The sequence below is a fragment of the Otolemur garnettii genome, unplaced genomic scaffold (genome assembly GCF_000181295.1).
Source record: "Otolemur garnettii isolate 467f Iridium unplaced genomic scaffold, OtoGar3 scaffold00091, whole genome shotgun sequence".
In the NCBI taxonomy this organism is placed as follows: Eukaryota; Metazoa; Chordata; class Mammalia; order Primates; family Galagidae; genus Otolemur; species Otolemur garnettii.
In genome coordinates, this window is record NW_003852486.1 from 4,584,100 (window position 1) to 4,594,922 (window position 10,823).

Here is a 10,823-nt window from a genome sequence, read left to right on the forward strand (position 1 = left end):
CATCATTGTTGTTCGGCGGCCCGGGCTGGGGATTCGAACACGCCACCTTAGGTGTATGTGGCTGGCGTCTTAGCCGCTTGAGCCACAGGCGCTGAGCCCTTATCACTTCTTAAAGGCAGTTTTTAAGCTGTATCAGAAATGTGAATGCATAGAACACTGAATAGAAAAGGAATATATACAACGTGTGAGGGATTAAGTTTTTAGGATCTGTATTTATAACTCTAAAATGCTGATGAGGAGTAAAATTTTCTACCTGTACTCAAAATTGTTAACTAGTGGCAAAAAGAAAACAAATAAATAAATAAACCCAAAAAACCCTGTGGGACATCTAAGGAAGGAGTTTATGATCTTGATGACTTGGTATGAAAACGCTTCAGGAAGCTTTTAATAAAATTTCCTCGTCACATTTATTTCTCCTTATAACCTGGTTAGCACTAACATGCTGAAATCACGATGAGCCAGTTCAGACTACTCTGCATCTAGGGCAAAGGCTTTTCCTTTAGCAATCAAAGCCCTGTTAGAAAATTAAGGCCACAAGATGACCACAGTGACAGGGTAACTATACCGGACACAGAAAAGACAGGAAATTCTTACCATTGGGAATATGCAGAATCAGCCAGTCCTGTTTTGCACAGAAATGAATAACATGGCAAAGACTAAGGGTTTTTCCTGTCCCCTTCTCTCCATCTAAAGCACTTGTTGTTAAAGAAAACATCTCCAAAAGGAATACTTCTACTGCAAGTACTCCTGCATTCCCTCCTCATCTCAGGGAAGACATCAGCTCACAAGGGAACAGGTAGGCAGGAAAGGATACAGAGGAGATATCGTACAGCTGGATAAGCAAAATTGGTGTTTTTTAGGCAATGCAGAAGCTCAAGCACTGGTTTCCTCACCATCAGGCAAGCTTCCCCAAACGTCTTCACCTGACAAAACCAGAAGAGGGTAGGAGAGGAGTGTGTGGGACTTGTAACACAGCAACCAAGAGCACCAAACCGCACATCTTTAAACTAAAACATGTTATTTCACACCAACAACAGTCATTTAGGTTTTTATTATTCTTGTTAATGAAGCATAGTTATTATTAGGTTACTAAGTAGAAAATGTCTGATTTCCCTAAATACTAAGTTTGATATTTGATATCCATGTTGTTTCACTGACATGTCTAGTTTAATTTTTATTGTAAAGGTACTTCCTCATTCTTTTAAATGCACATTTTGGCTTGTGATTATCTTTCAAAAAAATATTTTAGAAGCTGGGTGTTGTGGCAGGCACCTGTAGTCCCAGCTACTTGGGAGGCTGAGGTAAGAGAATCGCTTAAGCCCAAGAGTTTGAGCTGTGATGCAAGGGTGACATAGTGAGACTATGTCTCAAAAAAAAAAAAAAAAACAACAAAACAAAACAAAAAAAACTTTACAGTAATTTTTGTAAAACCATGGATAAGTAAAAAATTTGTGTTATTTTCAAATAGAGCTCTATTGTGGAACCAATGTGGAGCAGACAGTTTAAAACAGTAACAAAGAATGTGGCTAATGAATGCACAGTGTATGGTTTGATAAGTTCTGCTGTGGTGATTTTAATATGGAAAATAACCCTTGTGGATGACCTGAGACCAGGTGAATAATAAGCTGAAAGGTGCAGTAGAAGCAAATCCACCTTCACCTGTGTGAACCAATAGCAGTTATGACACTACTGGACCACTTCAATAATACTGGACCACTTGAAACTAATCAGCCAGGTAAAGAAGCTGCATAGATGAGTACCACATGAATTAAATGAGCATCAGAGAGAAATCATCTTGAAGATTATTTTTTTTCTGAGACAGTCTTACTTGGTTGCCCTTGGTAGAGTGCCGTGGCGTCACAGCTCACAACCACCTTAAACTCTTGGACTTAAGTGATTCTCTTGCCTCAGCCTCCTAAGTAGCTGGGACTATAGGCACCCGCCACAACACTATTTTTTTGAGATGAGGTCTCGCTTTTGCTCCGGCTGGTCTTGAACCCGTGAGCTCAGACAGTCCACCCACCTCAGCCTCCCAGAGTGGTAGGATTATAGGTAAGTCACCACGCCTAGCCTGAGGCTTGCCTTTCTTTTTCTTTTTTTGAGACAGAGTCACACCATGTCACCCTTGGTAGAGTGCTGTGCTGTCACAGCTCACAGCAACCTCTAACTCTGGGGGCTAAGCAATTTTCTTGTCTCAGTCTCCCGAGTAGCTAGGACTACAGGCACCCAGAACGGCACCCGCCATGACACCTGAATAGTTTTTTGTTGCACTTGTCATTATTGTTTAGCAGGCCCAGGCCAGGTTTGAACCTACCAGCCTTGGTGTTTGTGGCTGGTGCCCTTACCCACTAAGCTATGGGCACTGCTGTTATATTGTATTATTACGTGATGAAACATGGATTCTTTTTGACAATAGCAAATATTTGGTACAATGGGTAGATAAAGATGACATGCTGAAACACAGTCCAAAACCAAATATTCATCAAAAAAAGCTAATGGTGGCTCGGCGCCTGTGGCTCAAGTGGCTAAAGCACCAGCCACATACACCTAAGGTGGCGGGTTCAGATCCAGCCCGGGCCCGCCAAACAACAATGAAGGCTGCAACCAAAGAAAAAATATATAGCCAGGCGTTGTGGTGGGCACCTGTGGTCCCAGCTACTTGGGAGGCAGAGGCAGGAGACTCGCTTGAGCCCAGGAGTTGGAGGTTGCTGTGAGCTATGCCACGGCACTCTACCCAGGGGGACAGCTAGAGGCTCTGTCTCAAAAAAAAAAGCTAATGGTGTGTTTGGTGGCACAGCACTGGTATTATCCACTCTAGCTTCATAAAACCTGGTCAATTGATTATAGCAGATGTCTACTGCAACCAATTAGACCCAAAGATGAGGATGTTTGTGACCAAGCAGCTGAGATTGGTCAGTAGAGACAGGCCTTAAAAGACAACACTCAACCACAATGGTGCTCAAACTACAGGGTTGGACGTGGAAACTCTCCGTCATCCACTGTATTCACCAGACCTTGCACCAATGGCCTATAACTTCTTTGGACTACTTCTTGCAAGGAAAAATATTCAATTCTCAACAAACTGTGGAAAATGGCTCATGTGATTTCACTGCCAATCCCTCTCTGGGCTTCTGGGCTGTCAGCATACACAAGCTACCATTATGACGGCAAAATTATGTTGATAGTTTAGGCACATGCTCTGATGAATTGTATTGCTTCTTTTTTATTTTTATTTTTTAAATTTCAGGAGGGGAGACAGTTTAAATTATACTGTGTTTTGCCTGCCAAGTAGTTGGGACTTCAGGTGTGAACCACCAGGCATGGCTCATTTTTTTATTTTTTAAGAGATGGAGTTTTGCTCTTGCTCAGGCTGGTCTGGAACTCAAGCAGTCCTCCTGCCCAGAGTGCTAGGATTACAGGTGTGAGCCACTATACCCAGCCTAAGAAGGAATAATTTCTCATGTTGAATCAAATTCAGCAAGAGATAGGAACGAGAACCAACAAACCATGCTTGCAGTTAATCACAATTTTTTTTTTTTTGAGACAGAGCCTCAAGCTGTCGCCCTGAGTAGAGTGCTGTAGCATCACAGCTCACAGCAACCTCAAACTCCTGGGCTCAAGCGATTCTTCTGCCTCCACCTCCCAAGTAGCTGGGACTACAGGTGCCTACACGCCTGGCTATTTTTTGGTTGCAGCCGTCATTGTTTGGCGGGCCTGGGCTGGGATTCGAACCCGCCAGCTCAGGTGTATGTGGCTGGCACCTTAGCCACTTGAGCCACAGGCACTGAGCCAATCCCAAATTATTTTAATGGTTATAAAGCAATCCAACATTATACTTTTTGAGCTGAAATTATATCCACAAAAGAACATATTCTGAAAATTTGTGAGAGTGAAGAACTATGATGTATCTAATCAAAATACCATTTCTATTCAACTCAGGAATGTATTATCATTTTTGTTTTTAGGAAGTATAACTATTTTCATGACATTTTGCCAATGGACATACTCATTTTAAACAATTATTTGAATGCAAAATTATCTAGTAACATATTGAGTAACAGAAGGAAAAAAATGTTGAGATATATAAGAACATTTATGTGGTTCCATAAACGATTTAAGATGGTTAACAGAAAGATAAATATTGTACCTTTTTTTTTTTTATTCCAACAGAGGCTCATTCTGTTGCCTGGGGTAGAGTGCCATAGCCTCCTACCTCACAGCAACCTCAAAATCCTGGGCTCAAGAGGCCCTCTTGCCTCAGCTTCCCGAATAGCTGGGACTATAGATGCCTGCCACCATGTCTGGCTAATTTTTCTATTTTTAGTAGATGGGTCTCACTCTTGCTCAGGCTGGTCTTAAACTCCTGAGCTCAAGGGATCTTCCTGCGTTGGCCTCCCAGAATGCAGGGATTATAGGCATCAGCCAGTGTGTCTGGCAGTAATTATACTATTTATAAAAGATAAACAACAGCTGAATTCGTTTTTCAGATTCAAATTTCATCTTTCATAGTTTTCCACTCATTTAACCCCAAGGCTTTGTTATCAGCAGCTTCTATTCTGGGCTTCCCCCAATTCCACTTTGTTTTGAGCACCTGCATTGTAAAGCGAGGAGGCAGGCCATGGGGAAATACAGTCTTCAGATCCTGGAGGGGAATGTTGTAGTGCTGACCCTCGTGCTGTTCCCCATGCTTGGCCTAGGAAATAAAATGCAAACATGTATAGCAGATACACAAAGTGACCAAGACTTTGAAAAGTGAATAGGGCCTGCTAGCCTACATTCATCTTAGTTAGAAAAGATATCTTTTATGCTTTATCTATATCAGTGGTTCTCAACCTGTGGGTTGCAACCCGTAGGAACTGCATTAAAGGGTCGCAGCATTAGGATGGTTGAGAACCACTGATCTAGACCAAAAAGCTGGATGATGTCCCCAAATCCAGTGTTTTTATAAAGTATTGGCTTATATGATGAAAGTGGTTGTTCAGTGAAGTAACCCTAGATATGCGGATAGCAGAGATAATTTCTGCCATCTGGATTCTTCTGTGCTGTGTATAGAGATGCTCCAGTCATGTGACAAGATTATCTGCATGCTGCTGTTTCCATAGAAACCTCAGAGGAATTAGCAGATAAAGGGACTACAATTACAGAGACAGCTGAAAGACACTTCAGTGATTTCATTCATTTATTCTATTTATTTTGTGCTTACGAAAATAGATAATATTAAAGACATATTTAAAATACACCCTGCTGAGATGGTGTTTTGGGTAATGGATTATTTTTCCCCTCCACTTGGCCTGTATTAACATGGGAAGACTCAGAGGGAAGGGGCAGGGACAAAAAAGCTGTTGCTTCCCTTCACATTAAAGTACAGACCACACATCTAATTTCATTTATGAGAAGTAGGAACTTCTGGAGTTGGAGTTGATTGCTGGAGAAGGAGCAAAGACATCAATGCCCAGCCTAATTCAATCTAAACTAGAAAATGTAACATAAGGTACTGCTAGAATCTTGGCTTCTGTGGACAAACGTCACCTTAAATGTTGCTTTTCTCATATGAGGTCAAGTTAGTTTCCTTTTCAGACACTAGAAAACTCATTTACAAAGGTAAAAAAATAGTACCAGACTGCTTACTAGAAAACCTGTATTCTCTACCTGCTCTGCTGTGTGACCTTGGTCAAGTAATTTGATCTCGTTAGGGTTCTTCACATCACAGGTTAGTATGACCTGTTTTTTAAATAAAGTTTTATAAGAACAAAGCCACACACCCATTTATTTATGGAATAATTGAGTACCTGTGACAAAGGTTGTTACATCCCCATCAACCTAAAATACCTGGTTGTTTAAGGAAAAATTTGCCACCCAACATAAAATAAGATCAATAATAATAGCTAAACTAGGATAAGCCTTAGTATTTACTATGTACCGAATCTGTTCCATAAAATGTGTGGCACTGGGTGAGTTCACTAGGAAGGATGAAATCAGAACTGATATGGACTACTCTGACTAAATGACACCACTTAATGTTACCTCATCAGACAGAGAGGGTCCCAGCTCCAGAGTCCTCTCAGATGCACTGCTAATTGACAGTGCAAATGTAAACCTGCTCAGCTGTTTAAGTCTCAGTTTTCCTGAGAAGTAAAATGAGGACAGCACACGCTGTAAGCCCCAAGAAACCCCAGATCCCATTAGCTACTCACCGGGTCACTCTCACTGGTGCAGGAAATAACTCTGGGACTCTCAACTGGAACCTGGTTATCTAGGGAAGCAGCAATGCTTTGGGGTGCCTGGGTCCCCGTGTACAAAAACTGTCCAGGATCCAGCTATAAAAGAAACCCTATTAGTGTTTTGGAATTATTAGGCTTTCTGTACTTGCCATAACACTGAAGATGTGTGAGTTACGCCTGCAACAGGGAAAATGTAACTGACATACATTTTCAGTGAAGGATCTTTGTTATTATTTATAATTCACTAAGTTCAATGGCATCAGACATAACCTGTATCTGTTCCAGCCTTGGCACTGTCTTAACAGGGTTCCACCCCATATGTAAACAAATAATTCTGTTAGACCTTGTCCAGGAACATACATAGGACAGCCAAAACAACATAAAGTCAAGCTTCTTTAAATGCACTTACCCCATGATGAATGGCTGCCAATACTGTGTAATTCTTAGCTATCAGTCACCTCAGCTATCAGGGGATTAGCACAATGTTCCTTACTATTTGAAAGCTATAATTACAGGACCTGTACCATTTTTCTTGTTAGCTGTTTCCTGGAATAAAATATCGTTTTTTTAAGGACGTTGCCCTCCATAGAGTGCTGTGGTGTCACAGCTCACAGCAACCTCCAGCTCTTGGGTTTCGGCGATTCTCTTGCCTCAGCTTCTCGAGTAGCTGGGACCACAGGTGCCTGCCACAAGGTCCAGCTATTTTTTGTTGTAGTTTGGCTGGGGCTGGGTTTGAACCTGCCACCCTCAGTATCAGTATATAAGGTCGGCATCATACTCACTGGTGCCACCCGGAATAAAGTATCTTTCATTAGAGACGTGGAATGAGGGAGTATGTAAAGCATACAGCTAAGTGAAAGTTAATTGTTCTATAGGCAACTCAGTCAACTGTCTAGCAAAAGCTCTGAATTAAGGGGGTGGTGAGGAATACAATTTCAGGAGACAAATCTGAGAAAATGTTAAGTGGAGAACCTCAAAACTGAGCTTAATGATAACAGATCTTAGGTAGAAAGGGGAAAAAATGTCAGTTGTAAAGAAAAGACTAGGGTATGAAACCAGGAAAAACAAGAAAACAGGGATGTGAGAGATGGTATAATAAGGCAGTTGCTTAATAAATCAACAGGTAATATGAAAGCTACCTGTACTAAGTCTCACCAAGCAGCTTCTTGAGTGCAGAAAACTTGTACCATCACTTGTAACACTTACACCTATTTTATGAGCAGATATTAAACACTATAATTCCATCTCTAAGTCTATTCCTACTATACAGGTTGCGAGATGCTATCTTATTTATTTATTTTTGTAGAGACAGAGTCTCACCATATCACCCTCAGTAGAGTGCCATTGTGTCATAGCTCACAGTAATCTCCAACTCCTGGGCTTAGGCGATTCTCTTGCCTCAGCCTCTCGAGTAACTGGAACTACAGGCATGTACCACAACACCCGGCTATTTTTTTGTTGCAGTTTGGCTGGGACCAGGTTTGAACCCACCACCCTCAGTATATGAGGCTGGCGCCCTAACCACTGAGCCACAGGCACTGCCCTTTATTTTTTTGAGACAATTTTACTCTGTCATCCTGGGTAGAGTGCTGTGCTGTCAGCATAACTTATAGCAACCTCAAACTCCTGGGCTCAAGTGATTCTCCTGCCTCAGCCTCCTGAGTAAGTGGGACTACAGGCACACATCATAACATCCAGCTAGTTTTTCTATTTTTAGTAGACAGGGTCTTACCTTGCTCAGGCTGGTCTTGAACTGAGCTCAAAGGACTCTCCTGCCTCAGCCTCCTAGAATGCTAAGATTATAGGCGTAAGCAACAATGCCTGGCCAAGAGAGGCTATTATAACAACTTTCTGACTGGTATCTTTATTTCTAAATCTTTGATTCTTCATTCTTCATTGTCCTTTGTCCTCCCAAAAAACAGGCTCTACCTTCAGCTAATTAAAAAGCTTGGATGGAGCCAGGCATAGGAGAACATTCCTGTAGTTCCAGCTACAGGAGGTGTGAGAGGTGTGAGGATTGCTTAAGCAGAGGGATTTGTGGCCAACTTGGATAATACAGTTAGACCCTAGCTCTTAAAAACCAGAAAAGAAAAGCCCAGATGGTTCCCCACAGATGTCAAAGTAAGTCTCAAATTCCTTAGCATGACAATCAAGGCCACTGCAAAGGTGTCACCTACTCTTCTAGTCTCATTCCTTCATAAACTCTACATGATCATGGTAAAACATGTCATGCGCTTTTATGCTTCAGTAACGTTGCTCAAAGTCCCCTTTTCCCTACTTCAATCTTACCCACTCATCAAGACTCAACCCAAATGTCACATTTTTGGTGAATATTTGCCAGACATCTCCAGTCAAAACTAATTATCTTTGCTTCTCTGTTAATAGCACTTTCTTTGTATTACATAATAGTTTTACTCTGTCTTGAATTGTAACTATGGTTATTGTTTTTTTGGGTTTTTTTAAAGACACAGTCTCACTTTGTCACCCCCGGTAGAGTGCCATGGTGTCACAGTTCACAGCAACCTCAGACCATTGAGCTCCAGCACCCACCACAATGCCTGGCTATTTTTAGAGACAGGGTCTCACTCTGGCTAAGGCTGGTCTCAAACTCGTGAACTCAGGTGATCCACCTGCCTTGGCCTCCCAGAGTGTTTGGGATTACAGGCGTAAGCCAACACTCCCAGCCAAACCATGGTTATTGTTAACTGAGTACCTCCTAGATCACAGCATCCTCAAACTACGACCCACGGGACACAGGCGGCCCACCAAGAACATTTATCTGGCCCGCTGGGTGTTTTTGCCGCCACTGCCTGTCCTGCTTAGCAGCTGACGTGTCCTGGGGCCCACTGTCCGGCCCTCCAACCATTTGAGGGACGGTGAACTGGCCCCCTGTTTAAAAAGTTTGAGGACCCCTGTCTAGATGATAGGTAATACGGCATTTTACATATACTATTTTTGAGCTCAGAATCAAAGAAGGTAGGTAGACATCACCCTTGTTTTATGATGGGGTAAAACGAAATTCAGGGAAGTTATTTTGACTAAGGTCACTGAGATGATAGGTGGTAGAACCAGAATTCACATCCGAGATCTCGTATTGTATCAAGTTATGGCTTGGTACCTAGGTCTCAAGTGGCTAAGGCACCAGCCACTTACACCTAAGGTGGCAGGTTCGAATCCAGCCTGGGCCAGCCAAACAACAATGATGGCTGCAACCAAAAAATAGCTAGATGTTGTGGTAGGTGCCCGTGGTCCCAGCTACTTGGGAGGAGGAGGCAGGAGACTCGCTTGAGCCCAGGAGTTGGAGGTTGCTGAGCTGTGATGCCACAGCACTCTACCCAGGGGGACAGCTGGAGGCTCCTGTCTCAAAAAAAAAATAAAAGTTATGTTATATATATTTGTCTCTCAGGCTAGGCCACATACTTGGAAAGAAGGGATCTGATTTTATTTGTTTGTTATTTATCTCCAAGTACCACAAATACTTAGTTCTTGTTCCCTGGAATAAAAAAACTTTCATTTAAGACATATAATGAGAGTATATAAAGCATCCACCTAGGAAAGTCAACTGCTCTATAAGCAGCTTAGGGAACTATACATGGAAACCTCTGAACCATTATGTGTAGATTTTAAGATAAAGTAACAGTGTAAAGTAACAGAGTTGTTCTAGCTTTGGCTGAGACTGTAGCATATAATCAACTCTATTGCAGAGACAGCCATGCTCAGCAAATACCCAAGTGCTTTTCTACATTTCTTAGTCTCCTTGTAGAAAGTCAGTCATGTGATTACTTCAGGCCAAAGAGCTATGAGTAGAAATAATTTGTGTCATTTCTAGTCAGATACAGTTAAGAGTAGATATAAAACCTCTTTTCTTCCCCTGTTGTGGTAAGCTTAAAAGCTACAAGTTGAGATGTATCCCAAGAAGGTACATCTTTATTTCTGCATCCAGCCCCCGATCTTGTCTGCAAAGTCTTTTTGGAACTACAAAAACAAAGCAAAATACACACACAACATAAACAATATCCTTTGGCATATTTTTTTTTAAACAGAGTCTCAGTTTAGCCCTTGGTAGAGTGCCGTGGACTTGTAGCTAACAGCAACCTCAAAATCCTGGGCTAAAGTGAGCCTCTTGCCTCAGCCTCCCGAGTAGCTAGGACTATAGGCGCCCATCACAATGGCTGGCTAATTTTTCAGAGATGAGGACTTGCTCACATTGGTCTCAAACTTCTGAGGTCAAGCAATCCACTTGCCTAAACTACTGCACCTGTGCCTGGCCTCACCCTTTGTTGTGACCCATTGAGAAGGCCAATGGTGGCTCAGGCCTGTAATCTCAGCACTCTGGGAGGCTGAGGTGGGAAGTTCCCTTGATCTCAGGAGTTTGAGACCAGTTGGAGCAAAAGCAAGATCCCATCTCTACTAAAAATAGAAAAACTAGTTAGCGTCTTGGTGGGTGCCTGCAGTCCCAGGTATATGGGAGGTTGAGGCAGAAAGAACACTTGAACCCAAGAGTTTGAGGTTGCTATGAGCTAGGCAGATGCCAGGGCACCCTAGCCAGGGCAACAGAGCAAGATTCTGTCTCTCAAAAAAAAAAAAAAAAAAAAAAAAAAA

At 42.2% G+C, this 10,823-nt stretch overlaps 1 protein-coding gene across 1 annotated transcript in view; it reads right to left on the minus strand.

Annotated features, from left to right (window-relative positions):
- DAP3 (death associated protein 3) overlaps nt 1-10,823 on the minus strand; it is a 37,786-nt gene that overhangs the window by 9,345 nt on the left and 17,618 nt on the right. Inside the window, exons 4-7 of the mRNA XM_012808598.2 lie at nt 6,195-6,317; nt 4,592-4,693; nt 815-923; nt 595-687 (exon numbers count right to left, since the gene is read on the minus strand). Coding sequence (XP_012664052.1) covers nt 595-687; nt 815-923; nt 4,592-4,693; nt 6,195-6,317 — 427 coding nt within the window. The remainder of the gene's footprint in view (nt 1-594; nt 688-814; nt 924-4,591; nt 4,694-6,194; nt 6,318-10,823) is intronic.